This window comes from Pyxicephalus adspersus, chromosome 10 (genome assembly GCF_032062135.1).
Source record: "Pyxicephalus adspersus chromosome 10, UCB_Pads_2.0, whole genome shotgun sequence".
Taxonomy (NCBI): domain Eukaryota; kingdom Metazoa; phylum Chordata; class Amphibia; order Anura; family Pyxicephalidae; genus Pyxicephalus; species Pyxicephalus adspersus.
Window position 1 is genome coordinate 36661113 of NC_092867.1, and position 21409 is coordinate 36682521.

At 36.1% G+C, this 21409-nt stretch overlaps 1 protein-coding gene across 1 annotated transcript in view; it reads left to right on the plus strand.

Moving 5' to 3' along the window:
* The window catches only part of SYNPO2L (synaptopodin 2 like), a 53667-nt gene that overhangs the window by 9642 nt on the left and 22616 nt on the right, over nucleotides 1-21409 (plus strand). The window contains exons 2-3 of the mRNA XM_072424116.1: nucleotides 10675-10826; nucleotides 17282-17973. Of these exons, the coding sequence (XP_072280217.1) occupies nucleotides 10675-10826; nucleotides 17282-17973 (844 nt within the window). The remainder of the gene's footprint in view (nucleotides 1-10674; nucleotides 10827-17281; nucleotides 17974-21409) is intronic.

Below are 21409 nucleotides of genomic sequence, written 5' to 3' on the forward strand. Positions count from 1 at the left end.
AATAAGTTGCTTGGTAATAGTTGACCCATTTACTATTAAGTTGCTTGATAATAGTTGACCAACCATGTTACAGTATATTTAATAAAAAAAAACTATTTTTGCAAATTTTAAAGGTGAAAAGAAGAAGAGCTCAATGCAAAGCAAAAAAATATTATTTAGCTCTATTGTGCAAGACAAAGCATGAAGATGATTGATTGTTATTATTATGATAGGGTATTTGTATAGTGCCAACATAATACGAATTGCTGTACATTAAATAAGGGGTAGCAAATGACAGACAGATATAAACAATGACAATTGTACAATCTAAGATGTGGGGAAAGTAGCACAATGTGAATCTGTGAATACATTTCTTGTTACAGATTCCTGGTATGGTTGTGCAGTGTTTTAAATGTGTGTTGAGTTTTAATTTGTGATATTTATAAACAATATATATTTTAGTATGTTGCCTTTTGTGGTAACTGGTGGTTTCCTTCATAAAGTCACTTTTGTTTTGCCAATAATAATTACATTTGAATATTATATATTTGTATATTCTGTTGTGGGGCAATCCTACATGTTGTAGTAATTCTGTTCTTTATTTTAAATGGATTGCAAAGTTTATAAATAAATAAATCCCTGCTGCAATCGCTAGTTTTTACTATATATTATTAGGGTTCTTGGGCTGGTCTAAATTGGCTTGTACTCACTTATTGCAGTGTGATCTACCTGTGCTTATCAATCTGCCCTCCCCTTCCTGACAACAATTCTCTTGTCATCACATATGTATTAGCTGCCCCTCTCCCAATTCAAGTGCTGCTTTATAGGGTATTGCAAGAATTTAGTAGCACATCAAATTCAGAAAAAAACAAAACAAAACATGTTATCTTTCTTAAAGCAGAACATAACGTAATCGTTAAGTGTGGAGATCCTTTATTGTGGAACAGACAGGCGATGTCCTTTCTGCAATAAAATACCTCTGCCTTGCCTGATTTAAAATATTTTATTAACACTTACCTGTCCTCACTCTCTAACGGGTGCCACCATTATTACCCGGTCTTCTTTCAGGTTCCGTATCTTTGGCCATCTTGACTGGCCAGCCTGGGATGTAACTCCACAGCATGTGTACAGGTGTTCCTTCATTGCTGGCACGGAACATACCAGGATACATTGGCATGATAAGGTTAATTGAGGCAGATAATATTCTATTTTTTGCAGAAAGCTTATTGCCTGTCCCTTTTGCAATAAAGGATCTGCCTGTTTACATTTTTTTTCTCATAAATATATATATTTATTTATTTGTTTATATATATATATATATATATATACCAATATATATATATAAATATATATATATTGGTATATTGGAAGTAGTTTATTATCTGCCTAAAGTTCAGCTATGGCCTTGTTTACACCAACAGCATTAGCCTGCATTGCCCAGTCCAAGAATAAGGCAGCGTCATGAATAAAAGCAGCGTCATGCAGTGTATAGTAAGAGCATGCTGTCACGAAAAAAAAAAAAAAAGCGCAATGCCATTCGTGTACAAAAATGCAGTGGAACCTATGTTTTTCAAAACATGACCTTAAACCATTTACTGTGGCTTGGCATGCTGTGTCCCTTCCACCCCCAAATTTGTTATAACATGGAAGGGATCACTTGATCATATTTTATACAGGCATTGCTATGCTTGATTGTTAGAATTACACACTGTCACGTGCAAAGTAATCAGTGTCATGTTTCCAATTGGTGTGCGGATGTGGTCCAGTGTCTTTTCACTCATTACATCTACATTTCTTGTTGAAAAGGCAAGCTTTATTTCCTGTAGCCTAACTTAGTTTAGCCCTTTGGCAGAATACCACCCTTTCTTCCCCATTTAATTCAAAAGACCAAGGACATCTTGTGGTGACAAAGAAGTACTGCGGGGCGAGGTTCCACGTTAAAGGTCATTATTGCAGCAAAATGGATTTTTTTTTAGTGAGCAGGGGAGTAAAAAATAGTACAAGCTGAGCTTTAATATGTGACATAGTAAGAAGAAAAGTCAGTGACCAAGAATACGAGATATACCACTAGTCTCTAGTAACCACAGCCAACATTGGAAGTATCATGATCTAATCTACCAATCAACATATTAGTAAAAGATCATGTAACTCAAACCAATGTAACTTCAATAGTTATTTTAAACCTTTTTTTAAAAAATGCAGCTTTCATTAACTTATTAGCTGGTGATCCTGCCAAGAAGGTTTATATTCAAGTTGTACCAGTAGATGGTGCTGTGTACTCATGCAAATTTTGTAACAAATACTTGCCATCAGAGACAATGGGCCTGATTTATTAAAGTGCTCCAAGGCTGGAGAGAATACACTTTCAGTGAAGTTGGGTGATCCAGAAAACCTGAAATGGATCTGGACCAGGATTGAAAACATTTGCTAACAAATAGTAAATGACTTTTAAAAAAGGCCAATCCAGGTTTGCTGGATCACACAGCTTTACTGATATAAGCATATCCTCTCCAGCCTTGAGAGCTTTAATAAATCAGGCCCAATGAGTCTGTTACACACTGTACATGAGGACCTGGCACCATCTACTGGTAGCCAACAATAATACACAAAAGATTATTTAAGAAAAAAGTAATCCATCAAAACAATTTTAAAAGTAAGAAATACTTTAACCTATTATTAGCATTGTACAGTTTTGATTCTTCTTTTTTATTTATTATAACTTATATAGATTAGATTTGGCTCAGATTATTCATTCTATAAAAAATGGTATTTTCCAAAATGCTGATTATTTGCAGCAATGGCAGCTGAGAATATCAACCACATGACTAACAATATGATAATTTGCCAATGGGAAATGACATCTAGCTGTTAGATTTTGAATTCAGTTTTACTGAAACTGTAAACATCTGAGGTAGCTGGGGCAGGTGATTAGGGACTTAAAAGATGGATTAACACCTGGTGGCAATTTAAGGAGCTTTAACAGTGAAATCAAAAATCCTATTAATCTGTAGAGGCTGGCAGCTGTCATCAGGGGCTTTGCAGACCACGTGGGCTTTTCTCAATGAAGGCTGTGTAATGACAGAAGACATTACCAACAAGAAGGTACTAATACTTCAACATGTGTAAAAAAGTTAGCTTGTTTCCATATTGATTTTATACTTTGGATTATATTAATAATAATATAAAACATTTTAAATATATGGTTGTTATTAATAGTAATAACAGTCATTCGTTTTACAAAGATAGCTGTACGTCCTACTGTGCTCCCTTCTAATGTGTACTGGCCAATGCCCTGATAATGAAACAAAATATAGTAAAAAACAAAAAACAAAAAACCAATTCCTTTAATCTAAATACATCAAGCAATTATGACATTACATAAAAATGGAATATGTGAACAATAAATGCAACAAATAATGACGTAGTAGTGTCAAGTTTGTGAAAATCCACAGAAAATCATCATTTCATAATATCTATTTGTAAAGAATCCAGGTTCTTTAGCATGCAACATATGGTTGATCCAATCGACTTTTAATAATGGTTCTCCTCCTCCTGGTGGAAAAAGCAATTTAGATGGAACCTCACCTTATTATGTTGCCTGCCTTGTTAGATTCCTTGGTTTTGAAGGTGCTGGCACTATTTATTCAGATATCAGACTCCATCCCAATTTATAAAGTTATCTAAGCTACAAATATAAATTAAAAAGGAACTATAGTGCAGTAACTTTTATAGACTTAGAATATAAAAAAAACAGTTACACTTTGTGCTATAACAGCACTATAATCTGTGTTCATTTAAAATCCTCTCAGCAGCCTTCCTTCTCCAGCTAACGCATTTCACCTTATTTTGACTTTACGAGACTCTATGATAAAGTAACAAAAAGACAAATTCTCTATTGTCTGCTGCTTCACATTCACAATAACATATGAAGGGCAAGGGCATAGCCTAATTATATTACTTAACTGCACTAGAGAAATATTTATTCTCCACCATTAGATCTCCTTTCTGAGCAGAAATTTAGCTCTTTCAGGTAAAATGTTCCAAATATATTTATTTATTCTATGTATTTAGTATTATGCCTGGAGTTTAGTTTTAGAACTGAACTACAGACAAGAAAACATGAACTACTTCTCCCAATAGCCCAAAACTATACACTTTATGTGCATTAAATGCCTTTGCAACTCAGATATCACCTTGTAATTGTGGCTGTGATGTCATCACTTATGCTGTGCAGAGAACAGAGCCATGAGAGGGACTTAGCAAACCCACCCGTTAGAAGTTGGCTGCAAATAACTACAGGGGGGGGAATACAAGATCAGTCATTGAAGCACATGGACCTGAAGTCCCAGAGTTCCTAAAACAAACATGGTATTTTTATATACCAGAGTACTAAGCTGTTCAGTCTCCTATATGTAACCGTGCACTTGTTAGGAGTATGTGTTAGCAGTATATATACCTTTTAAGGCATTTCCTTCTTGAGAATGCTAAGTTATTTTCGGCACAAACTTTTTTCAGCACACACTTCCATACAGCTAGCAGGTGATAAGAGAATGTGACAGTGATATAAACATTTTTCTTACTTTGTTCATGACATGTTCCAAATCTGTTAAGTAACAAACTGACACTAAAAAGTGTTTTATGTGTAATATGTCGACATAAATACAGGATGTACATTTTATCAAATCAGGATGACTACTGCATGTTAAAATATCCAGAGACAACTTGGTATTGAAGCTATGCAAGTCTGTCATTCACAGGGTCATATTGGACATCGGTAGTTTGCATTTATTTATTTTGCTTTTTTACAAGTCATTATATTAGGGACACTGGTTCCTGTGCATATACCCCACTTTGGAGACATTGGCCATGATTTATCAAAGCTCTCCAAGACTGGAGAAGATACACTTTCATCAGTGAAGCTGGGTGATCCAGCAAAGATTGAATGGATCTGGTCCAGGATTGAAAACTTTTGCTAACAAATAGCTAATTACTTTTAAGAAACCCATTCCAGGTCTGCTGGATCACCCAGCTTTGCTGATGAAAGTGTATCTTCTCTAGTTATGGAGAACTTTAATACCAAGCATCTCGGGCATGTGCAGAAGGATCCTTTCGGTGGGAAAAAAAAAAATTTGCTGATCCCACGCATGCTCAGTGAGATTGGCAATTTTTTCCATCCTACGTCACCCGATCTCGCCCCTGGGTCGGGTGACGTAGGATGAAGAACCCGGAAGAGGAGCTGAAGATGGCGGCGTCCGGAGCGCTGGCCCTGGGACGGATGCCGGGACAATGCGCGACCAGATGCAAGACACCCCCGGAGGGATCAGACTGCCTTGCGGGATTAAAGGTAAGTTTTTATTTTTTTATTTTAGTTTCTCTTTAATAGGTTTCAGATTGGAGCGCAGAGCATCATCAGAGCACAGAGTCTGTGAAACATGTTAAAATAGAGACTTAATTTGTTTAATTTGTATATCTTTTAGGTTTTAATATTTAAATATTTTTTTTTTAATTGAAAAATTAGTTTATATGTATATGAATCAAATGAAAAGTGTCTTGAAAGTTCATGTGGATATGCAAAGGCTTTGTTACCTGTACCTGTTTGTTAACTGTACTTCTGCAAGAGCAAAAAGTTTGGTATTTGGGTTCTCAATTTTGTCTTTTACATCATGCGTATGTTTCACATTTTAAGGTAATGACACTTTAAGGAAAAATATAAGAAGATTAAGAGCTTGAGATTGATATTTGGCTTACATAAAAAACAATATTAAAAATTATAAAGGTAGAAAATCAAGTCAAGGTCTAGCAACCAAAGCAAGCAACTGAAATATTTCCACAAAAATTCTATAACAAGACATAAAGGAACATAAAGGAACATAAAGTCATGATTTCAGTGCAGAGATCAGACCAGTAGGCACCTTTGTATTTTACCATTTGACCTAAAGGTGGCAGCAGTGTGCATTTAATTGCATATGGAGAGTTTCCAAATGATATGCCAAAACCTTTGACATTTGAAGTACATGGTTTGGAACCACTACCAGCTTGCAGCAAATCAGTGATCATCAGCTCAGGGGGTGAAGTTTTTAAGTTTTATAAACCTGACTTGAGTCATTTCTTCTTGATTAAGCACCCAACTATTGTGAAATGCATCAGTTTTTATATACTTTGTAATGTTTAAATTGTAGCAGAATAACCAGCGACTTATATATATATATATATATATATATATTTATATTACCTTTAGTATACATTCAGTTTTATTTAATTACAAGTTGAACCAAGTTGGGCTTTGTAGTTTGAGTTGTTTTTATTGTTGGATATGCAGTTGCTTTTCACTCCACAATGCATAAGGTTACTGTTTCCCAAATTGAAAACCTGTCATGTAATTTAGTCTGATCCCCAGAATCTTTTTAAATCTCTTTTCAGGAATGTCCAGACAGCTGGAGAGCCGCTGTTATATTTTTAGCTTCCAAAGTGTGCCCAGAATGAGTTCTATTCACAGCTCTCTCTACATAGCTGAGAAGAAGTTAGCAGTATATGACTGTCATCATCTGTGCCCTTTCTAACAGTCACTCTTTTTACTTTACAAAAGGAATTCCTATATATTGGCCCATAAAAACACATTTGCTTCATTGCATATCTTAGCAACAATGGATCTCATTGAGATTATGTGAAGTTTTTTTAACACACATAGCCCTTGGCTTTAAAACACAGAACTACACATTAAGGGCTAAGTCCAACGAAAAATAATACTTTAGTAACTATCCACTGAAGTCTAACATTAATGATCTTACATCAGGGTACATTTCAAGTCATTTTGATGCTACATATAAAAGCCTCACTCATTCTGGACCATTTTCAGTAATTTGAATGTAAAAAACACTGGATAGTTTAATCCACTTTTGTTCTAAACTTTTTGACCAACCTAGCCTCTTAAACCAAATTCCAGACAACTTTTCATAGTTTCGCATAGAGTGGAAGAGTTAAAGTTTCAGTTTGTTTTGTAGTTTCGTCTGTGCACATTTAGTCATAGCTTAAAAATGTGGGTAGCCTTCTTATTCTTCTCCTATACATGGAATGTCTATTACAACAGCAGTTGCCAACCTTTTTGGTCCCGCGGACCACTAAATTTACCGTCTTCTGACCGTGCTTGTGCGGGGAGCCAGTTGTCAATCAAAGGGGAGGAACCTCCCCGATAGTGACGTCATAAAACCACCCATTCTGCCATCGTGGATCTGAACCTGTGACGGGAGAGTGGGCGGGTTGTGCTGTGAAACACAGTCCGCCCACTTTGCTGAGCAAGGAATTTGCTAAGGGTACGTGGTCCGCGGCTCTGGCCAGTGCGGGGTCCTTCTCCTGACTCTTCTCGGGGGTGCACTGACCAGAGCCGCGAACCCCCAAAATCTTCTTGCGGAGCACCGGTTGGCGACCACTGTAATAAGAAATGCCAGAACTTAAAGACAGTGTGGTCACAAAGGGAACATGCAGAAGTCCAAAGATTCTGATCAATGGCTCAGAAGAATTTATCCTTTAGACCAGCGGTCCCCAACCTTTTTGGCCCCAGGGACCGGTTTCACGGAAGGAAATTTCTCTGAGGACCGGGGGGGATATCCCTATGGCGGTAAAACTTTAGTGCCGGAAAAGGGAAGCTTTTTCTCTATAACATCACCTCTAGGTCTTTAATCCTTTCCTCCCTTACTTAACATTTAGGTTTTAGCCTTCTGGTTAAGGCTTTAATCCCCCAAAAATGTTTTGGACTGGAATTGGATTTTGAAGTGTCCCTACAACAAATATTTGCTTGGCTTCCGGGAATACCAGAAGGGTGGCATATGATCTCCCCTAATTCCTAATCTTTTCACTGTCCTTTGTTGGGAAGGTTGGCAGCTAGGCAGGCTCCCTGCAAAATTGCTACTGTAACAAGGTAGGAGTAGTTGTGGGACTACAAGTGTCAGAAAGGGTTAAAGAATGACACATTAATACTCCCATGTTACTAAGTCCAAACTTCTGTTTGGATTCTTGAAGGTAATAAGTATATGACACCTTCAATAAACACACTGCTTTAACAGCATGTTTACTACTATTTTATGTTTACTACTATTAGTTTTTAAATTGACCATGCGTTAATAAATCATTTTTTAGATGCACACCAAAAGCCAACACTATTCATACACAAAGAACATGGGGTGCCTTCATGCAATGAGGTGTCATCCCAAAACCCTTTAAATAAAATAAGTAAAATGAAAGAACAGCACACCCTAATGCATAATACAATACAATTTAGGAAAATCAACATATTACTAGCAAAGGAAATTAGCATTCTTTCATGTTTTATAAGGCACATATGAAAAAATAGGCGAGTACAACATAATATGTATCTCGGTACACAAAGGCAAAGTATAAATCAATTGTGCTGACTGACGGTTGATGTTAAGTAGGTATTTTCTGTTTTTATAATTCTCTCAACATTATATATATATATGTACATATATATATATATATATATATATATATATGTATATGTATATACTTTGTCTATATGTACTGTCTCTGTGTTATTCATGTACTTCATTCTTTATCTGTTTGCATGTGTCCCTGAACAAACATACTAAATGTATTCTGGTATTCTTCATTAAGCACTTGTTGATCCTCTTCTGAATTTGCAATATATTACACATTTGGATGTGTTGCTTCATTATATTTCTTATATTATGTCTTAATCAATCAACCTTGTTTACAGATTATAGTTTCTATTCTCAGTCTGGAAGCTTCTGTAATGCACTTGGTATGTGAGGCAGCGTTCTGGAACAGGAAATCGGGATACCCTTTAGTGCATACATTACAAGCTTATCAGGTCAAATGTAGCATCATACATGTGGGGGATTAATTACAAAAGAAATTATTTAACTTGAGCCTGTGTTCACTTAAATATTTTTCAGGTAAAGCCCAATGGATATTTGTAGAGTTTACAGGGCATAAATATTCTGTATAGGTGTCTGAAAGTGGAAGGCAACACTTTATATTTAACATCCGTACCCTGACCCTGTATAGATGCATTATTTTTGTATTATTATTTTAAAAATAGGATTCAAATCAGCAGAGTATAAAGAATCAAATACTCATTTCTAATATCATAGTAAGAAATTGATGATTAGGTCTTTTTTCATAGTAGTAATTTGACACTGATAGGTGGTATAAAATTGTTAAATGGTTGGTATTTCATGCTGCCTGGCAATGGTTGTACTAGCAATGATCATTTAGGGACGTTACACACTGATGCATTTTTGTATGTTATCACAACCCCAACACACCTTGCCTCAGCACGTGTATTTTATACACTTCAATGGATGTGATCCATGCGGTGCATTGGAAAAGATAGGCACAGGATAAATTTTTGTGCTTTTATACAGTGAATGATAGCACTTAGTCTGAGAAGGCTTTTTTAAAGAAGTAATACACTTTTTTTGCATGTCACATGTTTGACACTATCTAGATTAAAGTTGATGTAAACCTGACAAAAATTACGTACAGGGTCTATTGACAAAGTAGTTAAACTGACATTCACTTGCACATTCCCTGGTGGAGAATCCCCCAGGTGTATGTATTTCAATGGCAGAAAGTGATTACCCACCAGGAAACATTTTAGTGATTTTCTGATCCACTGCTTTACAAATAGACAATATACAAGTACTTTTCATACTTTGTTGTCCTCAACCTCATCCTTTGACCACGTGTAGTCCTCACTGAAAACCCCTGTGATATGGTGAAAATGCAAGAGTGCATTTGGGGACTAAAGGTCTGATTTATTAAAGTTTGCCAAGACTTGAGAAAGTAGACTGTTATGGTAGAACCCAGGTGATTCAACAAACCTGGAATAAATCTAGCCCAGGATTTAATACATTTGCCAAATGTTTTTTTTTTTCCATTCCAGGTTTGCTGGATCACCAAGTTCTCCCATGATGGAGCTTTAAAAAAAATTAGGTCCAAAGTGTTGTTAGCCTATAAAAGGAAGTGCCTAAACAACAGGATCAGCCAGGACATTTTTAAACACATGAGAAACAAATGCCCATGGTTTTGGAACAGGATATCCAACAACAAGCTCAAATATGGTGGTCAGGTGTCCACAAACTTTTATGGGATCAATTAAAAAAACTAACATAATAATCTTTTTTAACAGTGCAAGGCAAATTTTTAATTTTTATTGGATTTAGCTTTAAACAATGGCCCTGTAAGTGTTCTGTGTCCTGGTGTGTTAGTTTTGTGAATTAAGCCATATATGTAAAAACACTGAATTATAATAAATGACATTTGACTCAATTTACATGGAACTTTTTTTAGGCAGATAATTTTCAAATCTCATTGGTTCTCAATTGAGAATCATTTATTTTGGTAAAATAAGGGATTTTTATCAATGTTTCAATGTCTGTGTGTCCTGTTGGGCACATTTCCCTTCAATTGCTGCCCTGGTAAAACATTGGAGGCAGAACAAGCAGGGAGCGATAGTGGGAATACAGATAAGAAGCTGAAAAAAGTATTAAACTCTACATTCAATTTATCTCAAAGTATTAAGAATAAATAGTTATATGCTATTATAACTCTCTATTCATTATAAAATGACACAAAAGAACACCAAAGCACCTAACTGGCTTTCGCTGATCATTCATCGCTCTCATGTGATCATATTTTCCTATATTTATTTTGTAGGTACGCAAGCGCAGCAAGGCATGCCGAGGTGGCCTAAGAGAAAATGATGAACTGGTCTCCATTAATGGGAAACCATGTGTAGGACTATCACACGCAGAGGCAATGCAAATGATAGACTCATCAGGAGGCAGTCTACACATCCGCGTTAAACGGTAAAAATCTTTTTATTTGGCTCCAAGATCAACTCCAAGTACAAAAATGCATTGTTTGAATGCCAAAAGGTATATAAAACCTGTTTGTGCGCACCAAATGTCTTTGCAAGCCATGATGATACCATATAAAATGATCAGTTAACAGCAAACATACAAATTCCACTCACTTAAAAATTAGCAAATTATTAATGCTTTTAATTGTTAAGGTAGTGCAATTTGCATTAAATTTGCGTACATGTCAACATTTTCTACACCTCATCGACCATATCTACAACACCTACATAATAAATTCCGAAACTAATCCTTTCTTGACTGAAACATAAAGGCAGCCAATGCCCACTCCTCATTCTAAAAAAACTAGTTGTCTGGTTGTCATGCTGATCTTTGGTTTTAGTAACTGAAGTCTCTATTCCAGAGCTTGTAGATAAGGACTTATATAATTCTTATATGAACTGTTCTGTGAGTAATAATAATATTATTTATAAACAGTATTTAAATAGCGCCAACATATTATGTAGTGCTGTACATTAAATAGGGGTTGCCTTTCAAATAGCCATTCAAATTAAGGTTAATTTGAATGGCTTCTCCAGTAATACTTAGTTGATTTTAGTTTACTTACCTGTAACTTAGTTCAGCTTAAATGTAGCAAGGAATACCTGGTTAAGCAATATAGGCACGTTAGTGCTTTTAGTCCTGGCCCACTTACCGTAAACCATATTGTCACATAGTGGAAGATAGGTAAATCACATGCTCCTCCATTTCCAGATGTATCAGGTATTTTCTTTACTTCTAGCAGCTGGATAGAGAAGCAAGTAAGTAAGGAAAGGTATGTGCTGCTGGAAGGGCAAACCTGTTGAAAACCTGTTCTGTACTCTTTAGTGTTTACTAAACTGGTCTTTAAATCCCACCAGAAATAACCTAACATATGCAGAGATAGATCAATTAGTAAATAGAATGGAATAGTTTATATATCTGTGTTTTTCCCAACAAAATGTAAACTGGTAATGGTACTTGTGCAAGAATATAAAGAACAGTGATGTAAGGGAAAGTTTAGGGCAAACTAAGTTGTTCTGTTTTGTGCACAGTAACATTAAATCCCCTGATGTGATTGCCACACTACGGGTGTGAGATTTGACAAAATTAGAAAATTTAGAAAAAAAATTGACCCATGTAAAAAGTCACAAGTCTGTATACAATACATATCCAAACTGTAAACATCACAGGTTTCATTATATAGCCCTAAACTCTGATTAAGCTCATGGGATGGGCGAAACGCGTTAGTAGATTTTTAGTCTATAGATGTATTGTAACAGACTTGTGACTTCCTACAAGTGTCAAGTTTTTTAATACAAATAATTAGAGTGCAGTTATCACATCTTATGCAACTGTTCAGGAAACACCTTCTTAAAGAACTAAATGGCATCAAGCTTTCTAAAACAGTGTGATTCAGAAGCACTGATCATTTAGATGTTCTATCTAGCTTCAAAACTTAACTATGATCAGTTAATCACAGATAGTTATCTTTCAGATCGTTTTACAACGTAATGATGACATGGATGAGGAACAGTAACTATGATGTGAAGAATAAAGACTTAGAGACAGTCAGAGTTTAATGATGACAAGTGTGGAAATGAGAGTCAGCATAGGAAGCTGTAATCTGCATTAAATCAGTAAACGTCTGAAATCTGACCTGCGGACCTTTTTTTTCTGTAGTATACAACTGAACAGAACAAGCAGGAGACATAATAGTTTATTATAGCAGCAAAGTCAACAGCTTAACATGTCTGAAAATAGCAATCCCCTCACCCACCTTACCTAATCCCATCATGAAGGACTCTCTCCACCTGTTGGGGAGAAATAGCATCACTCACAGCAGTGCACTATTGATTTTCACATGGCATTAACTGCTTCTCTTGACAGCTCACATGTAAGTTGCTTGTTGGCTGGGAGCTAATGTCTTTCAAACAGCTGCCTGGAATCAGTCAGTAGCTTTGGGAACATATCTGAAAAGGTATACAGAAAAGTATCGGTGTTATCCTAAATATTATCTATACCAGTGGTTATAGCTATGACTTGATGTAAAAAGGGCAAACTATAATAAAACATTATGTCGATAGAGGACAGGAGTCCTCTATCGAACAAAAATGGTAAACAAGACCAATTTGGTACTAGTGATCAATAAAACAGATAGGACCTGAAAAACATAATAAACATTTTTGGTTAAAATAAATTCTTCTGTTAGTTAAATAACTCATATAAAAAAGGAAAATATCATACCTATAAGTCTAAATAAATGGTCCACCATCATTTTAGACCTAAGCTGCCTATAACTTGCCTTGGCATTAAGTACTTAATTCATGACTGCATATATTAGATTTTGAGATGTTTATTTAAAATCCTTTGAAGAGCCAGTAAGCCATAAATCCAAATTGTGTGAGTGAATTCTTGTATTTATTTAGCTTTACAACGACACATCCACTTCCTGGTATAGCTCCCTGATGCACATTGGTAAGGGTAGCCAATTTGGTCTGATTTCACAGAAAAACTATAGTAGCACAAATAGCTGAAATACGTGTTGCTGACTCTTTGCTGTCAAAATACACATTACATCACAGATTGATGTTTGGCAGCAGAAAAAGTCAGGGTGTTCTTGCTGACCTCTGTCTTTTGCTGAAAATGACTACAGTGGGCACATAAGCATCACAATTGGGCTATAAACTAATGGAAGAAAATAACTGGTCTGATGAGTTACATTTTCTCCTAAACCATGTGGATATCCAAATGCGTGTGTATTCTTTACCCAAGTAAGAAATGCACTATGCAGACCTGCAGAAACAGTATGACTTCAAGGACCTACTTCCAACATTTTAGTGGCATATACTATATTGCAGTCCATATTTTATTGTGTCCAATTTATTTCCAGTAAGAGTGTATTTCTATTATTATTATAAACTATTATTGGATGGGCACAAACTTGTTGTTAAAAAAACTAATATTGGATGGGCACAAACTTGTTAAAAAAACTATTATTGGATGGCACAAACTTGTTGAGACCCAACTACCCATCTACTTCATCAGTCACACATTAGGCATATTACTTTCAAAATGTTGTCCCATTAAGAGAAGAGTAAAGCACAAAATGTGTAGGGCTGTAAAGCAAAATGCAAAATGTAATAATGAGTAACTTTGGCTACCTTAATGTACATACTGTATATATCTACTATATACTGTAACAGGAATTCAATACCAAGAGGCTAACTATTCTTGATAAGATTAGTTAGCCCCAAGTTGAATTACATTTATCTCAAAAACATTGAAAAACATACAATTTCAGAAGCAGGGTTTGAAAAGGGGCCTCGTAGTTTGTAGTCTATAGAAGTTTGTTGTTACTGTTGTTAAAAATAACTTTCAACATATATATTCAAAAACAGCATTGCAAAATGTAGGATAAAAAACAAGAAGAAAACTTCTGAATGAAGGACTGGTAAATCACTGCTCATGGATATTCTTTGTATGTTCTAAGGAGTACTTTCTACTTAGCTGCCCAACAGAATTCCTGTAGTTCATTCTGAGATGTGTTAATATTAGACATGATTAGAGTGTTATTATTAGACATGAAAAAAAATAAAGTCATCAAAGAATTTCATTATCTGAATGTTGTAAATGCAGTATACCCATGTGAATGGCAAAACGAGGCAATAATAGTGATCTTATGGGCTTAGCATACATATATGGTTTAGGCTTTAAATAGAAACAGAAGGGCAATTGTGACAATATGTGGGTGAGTAATGGGCAATTGGGACAATATGTGGATATTTGGGAAACAGACAGGGAATCATGACAATATGTGGCAACAAGTAGGACATCATGATAATATGCAAATACAAACAGAGAACTGCGACAGTATGCAGCCAACCGTAATAGTAATCAAGAACATTAAAGCTATGCCAGTGTGTTTGCCTAGCCATGGTAAGTCATTTTTTGGAAAGTAGATGATGTGCTTTTGTAAATAAAAATTTTCAGTAGATTATGAGTTATGTTTATGGCCAACTCCAGACCTTAAAAAAGGATTTTATGTTGATTGCTTGTTATCTAGGCAGTACTAGCAGATTCCTTCGTGAAGAGTTATTTGGGGGCCGAGGGCTGAGAGCATTTACAACCCTATTACTGCAAACTTATCTTTGCATTCCAGTGCTCCACCATTGGCAGCTTTGGGATTTTTTTGTCACTCCACATCTACTGGTACCTTCTTCTATAAAGTAGGCAATGAAAAGGTGTACTGTCTATAGCGCCAATGAGTTCTCATTTATTTAGTTTCTTTGTATGTAATACCAAAGGGGAAACACATACAGATATTTTTTTTTATAAAGGTACACCTGCACTTTAATGTCTATAGCTAGCTATTTGCTGTAGAATACTATACATCACAGATGTGGCTAGTAAATATTGGAAAGATGGAAACTACATTGCTCTCCTAAGCATTTGTTTACTAGGTGGCTGTTGTCAGTTTTTACACAGAGTTTTACAGCTGCTACCGTACTTATTACTAGAGATGTTAATACGTGTTTTTATTTTATTTCACTCAGGGCTGAAAATAATAGTTTAAACATTTGTGTGTAATTGTATTTAGGTAAATATAAAACACTGCAAATGAACATTTCATATTTACCACTTGTAGCCTGGTGGTGTTACATTTAAATTATCAGCTAAAACTTCATGGAGGCTGATTTGCAGCAGTGCTGAGTAAGCTGCATGCCCAAACTGCTAAGTGAGTCAAGCATAAGAGAAGCACCCTTTGGCTGATCTCACTATAAAATGAACAACACTTACCTACAAATACCTTATTTTAAGTGATTGTGTAGGCACATGTTGCTGTTGCATTATGCAGTAAAACATAGAGCAACTCAAAAGCAAGCGTGTAAACTGCCTTCTTTTCCATACAGCGGGATCTGGAGCTGGTTCTAAAAAATCACAATACTTTTCAACTTACAAATACAAGTGCTGTAACTTGTCGTTCAGTTACAACACTAGCAGAAGGGATTTTGCATTTATACATTGTTTATCCAGTGGATGTTATGTGGATTTCACAGCAGGTATATGACTGCACTTCTTCAGGGCGAGACTAGCAGAAGGAGAAATAGTTTTCCAAATATATAACAGTATTTTTAGGTATTGTAAATCTAAAATAGATATCATGGTATCGTATACCACACCTCCCAATATGTTGTGTTTTACTTATATATTTTCAAATTATACAACCTATTTACACATGCTATATAGTCTGTGAGCAATGCCATTGTTGCCCCAGCAGGTGGTGAGCTTCTTCTATGGAAGTCAGCATCCTGCTATTTTTTAATTTCTGTAGCTTTCATGACAATGCATGGATGCAAAATAAATTGCAAATTATTTTTAATTAGCCACATTTTGCTGTCAGTAAAAGAAGCATACAAAGAGACTGTTTATACATTTGCCTGTACCCAAAATTTCCCCAACTTTTATCCAAAATTCACAAGTTTTTCACATAAGATTAAAGCAGAAAATGCATGAATCACATTTCCTAACTGAATCCAATGTAAATTTGAGTCAAACTTTGACGATTCTTGGGTTTATAAGGTATATATAGACCCCATAAAAACGGAAAAGCACTATGCAAAATAAACCTGTACAGAATTGTAGAAAAATGGATGTAATAAAAATGTTTGTTGCTTAATATGTCTCTGGATAAACATTTTTATGATTGTAAAAGTAAGTTAGAAAATAAAGGATAGCATTTACATATTAAACTAAAGTCATGCTTTTTTGGTCCTATTAGTCAAATAATGTCACACAAGTTACATAAAATTACACTTTTGTCTGATTAACAAATTCCTATATAGAAGAGGTTTGGAAGGTGTCAGGGTTCAGCTATCACTTATCCATGTTTAAAAAAAACTAAAGCACCTGGTAAATTGCTATAACCAATATCTATAACTGAAGGCCAGTTTGCAATAAAATAAGTGTTGTCCAATAGGAGAATCACATAAATTTTATTGGAGGTTTATTAGAGGAATGTTTTATATAGTAATGGTCCCAAAATAATAAAATGTAATGTTCTTTCTGAATATTGCCATTTATATTTTATTTATTTGTAATCACTTACTAAATAAATGATTGTATTATTTGAGAGATGATTTTGTTATTATCTGAATGGTCAGTAGTTTTCATCACAAGCCTATTCTTCCTACATTAACAAGCCTGCCCTACTAGAAGCTGATGTTGGCACATATTCTTTCCCCGGGGAGAAGTATTAAGAGGATAAGTATATAGTCAGGACAGCCTGTTTGTCTCTTGTACTCTTTATCCATCTCATAGCACTGACGCTGGAGAATTCTCCTCTTCTGTGCACTCCTCCCAACTTAGAACTGACTACATGTAATGTGACTCTGTTTGTTTTTTTTTTTTTGCAACCCATACAGGGCAGCAGCTGGAGTCCAGACACCTCGGTCCCAGAGAGTGTATCCTTCCCCTAGCAGCCCAAACTCCATCAGAAGTCCGGAACCCCCCAGTTCCTGGGGTACATCCCCATCCATCTCTACCACACCTGGTCAACCCCGACTGCTGCACCTGGAGAGCATTACCTCTCCACCTGATAGTGAAGCCTACTACGGTGAAACTGATAGCGACGCTGAAATCAAGGCATCTCCAGGTCACCTTCAAAGTGTGCAACAGCATCAAAGCCAGCAACAAGCACCCCAAGAGAAGCACCGCAGGGCGCGAAAGAAGAGTCCAAGGTCACCACCTGGAAGCAGCAGCAAGGTAGAAAAGGAGCAGCAATCACTATCTGAGATGAGTGGGTATGAAAGTGGTCCTGGAGGTGCAGCAGAAGAAGTCTTGCAGCCAACAAGTGGAGTGGCCAAAAGAGAAATAAAATATGAGCCTGATGGTATCAGAGCTGAAACCCCCTTCTCAGATGTGGAAGGCTTCCTGCCAGCTGAAGAGCCTGATCCAAGATCCAATATCATTGCAGGCTCACCTGAGTCTTTACTTCTGCCCCACGCCACCAAGAACATCAGAGCTGAGAGGCATCTTATTCCTATGATAGGACCGGTGGAACACCCTGTAGATGAGGATCTGACCACAACCTACTCAGATAAAGCTAAAGAAGCAAGTAAGTAAGAACTCATATCTGTCTCCAAAAATAAACCAGACCAACCTCAGTCCTTGTAATTCCAAACACTGCATTATTTTTCTCCATTAAGTGCTATCATTAATTCGGCAGTTGTCAGTAATTTTCAACTGCCAGCTACCCAGATAAGATATTAAAGCTCTGTCTCCACATACCCAATTTTTTTGGTAGGGGATTAAATGCCATTAACTTTCTTCAGTAAGTATCTGCTTCTGCGACTCAAGTTTTTCTACTTAACCAAGAGCAGATAGTATTTCAGCAGTCTGAGCACAAATGAAAGAATCCTGCCAGTAGACAACTGACCTGTTAATCATTGCTCCTGGTTTACAATTATCTGATAATTATCATCCCAAGTATCCTTTTTCTGTCTGTGTGATGTTGAGAGTTATCTTGTAATTCATGTTCAAATCATTCATTGCTATGACAGTCAATATTTGTTTGCTGTATATAGTTAGTTGGAAGTTTATACACAGTGGTGGCCTCTCTATTGGAGAGTTTAAACATTCCATCACCGATAGCAGTATTGCAAATTTATATATCTTTGAGATAATGTGCAGATACTCAAGGGGCTAAGGCAAGTACTTCTAATATTATACAGGGATCTCACAGTATGAAATCAAATGGTGTCCTTTACATTCTATACGAAGAAAGAGGCAGAAACCTACATAGAGCAAATACCACACTGGAGCATTAGCTTAGACAAAAAGAAGATTGTAGTAGGAGATGAAGGTGGACAAATTTGAGAAGCTTTTGGAAGATCTCTCCAAACACATCATTTTAGGCAATATATATGTTCGTTTATGGTGACCCTAAACCAAACCACTTCTTTAAATTGGACTGCCTAACACCATAAGTTCAAAAAAATCTCACCTGGATGCTGCGGACAGATGCAAGACTTCTGGATCCTGTATGGGTCCTTCTTCAGGGAAATAGAAACAATCACATATTGAAGTCATATACTGAATTTTACACCAATATCAAAGGCCTGGGTATGGTTTTCTATCTATACATGGGCCAATAATCAGGTTGCTAAATTTGCCAATCATGGTAACAATTCACACAGTCAGTATTTTTTTCTTTGGGGAAAGGGAACAAATCCTTACGTGGAGTATGTGATTTCAGGGGTGCATGGAATCTGTTCAACTGATGTCTGATTTTCATTATTCTGCTGCTGGTGATGCTCAAGTTAATGTAGCACATACAAAGGAATAGTATGAGTTTATGGATCCAAACCTTTATGACACTTCTTTAACATGAAATATTGTTTGGTATATGCAGAATTCCATTTACTTTTCTTGGTTGTTGTACTTGCAGGGATAATTAGGTAAAATGTGCATTGGTTCCATTCCTGTACCGCCATCTTTATTTAAAAATATGGAAAGGACGTGGCAGAATTGGCATTTTTTTTTTTTGGTTCAAACCTTCTCATCAATGACTTGCTGTGTAGAAGCAGTGGGAAAATGCATACTTTCATTTTTCATATTGTTAGAACGATGGGGAATTTAATTCTGAATTCCACTATGCTAAGGAGAATTCCCTCTTTGTATGTCTCATGTGCAATTTGGATCTCCTTCTGTACCAACTATTAATAGTCTCCTGGGATTTACTAAAATCTGGAGAGTAGCAGGGTTTGTATTTAGTGAATTTGTTGGTGTCTGAGGAGACTTGAGCAGACAATATCTCTGAAAAAAACAGCATTCAGCAGTGTCGGCAACAGTAGAGGTAAGTATTTACTTTCCTCTTTTACAGAGACATCTTTTTTTAGGAAATATAATTTTTGGTTAGGTGTAACAAAGAGACTTTACTTAGACAATGCATTGAACCGGTAAGATTCTATCCCGGTGATCATTGTACTTTGGAAGTGGACAGAAATCTAGCATATTCCACACCATATTTAAAACATATGCACCAGTTGTACTCACCATAACTCCTGATAAGGAAATGTATACTGACAAGTAAGAGTAAATATAAATATGTGTAGCCTACCTATACCTAAAAATGTCTTAGGGATTCCATTCCAGCAAGTTCACGGATACCGGAAGAATGTACTTTACAAATATATCATAGACTGTGATACCTTTTCTTAGCTATTTCCAGAACAGTATGTAGTATTTAGGCTGTTATCTGCAGATTAAGTTGAATTCAAAAAAAGCTTTCCAATTTTGGGTAAAATGATGATGATTACACAGGGCAAAAAAGCAAACAATAAAATAATTTAAAAATACATTAATATTTTACAATTATTTTAAAATGTCTTGCTTTTTGAATCAGAAGAAGTCTTTTTTTGGTATGCCTGCACGGTATTGCAAGGTGTGCAGTGTACATTGTAACGTTTGAATAAACCAGTACAGCTAAACCTGCTTATATGTACTAAAGTTCAAACAAGAAGTTAGGGAGCAGCATGAGATGATAGAGATGGTGAAAAGAGATATGGAAGGATTGTTAGACGGATGATATTTTGTTTAGTTTGCACAACTCTAAACACTAGTTTTTGATGAATGGTTTAGTGACCCTGGGATCAATTGATATCATAATACATCAGTAATATGGAGAATATGTAGGATATTCTATTCCAATTCTAGTATATCAATCTGCTTGAGTTTCATGAGTATTTTCAAACATTTGAAAAGAGATGGTTTAAAGAGATCAAGAATGCTGTTGTCTGGGATTATACTTCTACTATTAGACTGAGATCACTTGACAGTTCCATCTTCTGGCTTTTTTCCGTGTTGGTGTTAAAACACAGATAGTGTTCTAGCACCAGGCACACTTTTGCAAGTTGCTCGCAGTCGCACATGTGCACCTTCCAAGTGGCAGTATGCAGTGTGGAATGCCAGCCCTTAGGATTGTCAATTCCATCCCGGGATTATTGAAGGATTTGTTTTAGGAAATAATAAAGAAAGATTCTGACCTGGATTCAATTACAGGTTCTGCCCAAAAGCTACTGACAAAGTTACCTGCATCTTTGGTGCAGTTTGCAACTGGGATAAATTGTAACCAATGTAACATATGTAAAACACACCTAAAATTCCTGCAACAAAAAGCCCCACACCTTAAATCCCTGCCAAATGATTTGTAATTCTGTTTAGGCACTCTTGTAAACTACATTTCAGTGGGTGAGATAAAATGTGGGCAGGGCTACATGTAACAAATGGTGTGCTAAAATATTAGTACCCTTACTAGTGCCACAGCTTTCCAGGGACCTCCATGCTATCCATGCTATCTCTACAGTGCCCCTGAAATGCATAATTTCTCTCTAAGTTATGTATCAAATTTTGTTGAACCCCCCCCATAATATATTCTCCACTTTGCACTTTTTTAGTACTAACAGAGTCTGAAACCACACTGCTGTGAATATTGCCAACAACAGGGAGAAATTATTGGCATACAAGTACTACCATTGGCATGCAACTATTAT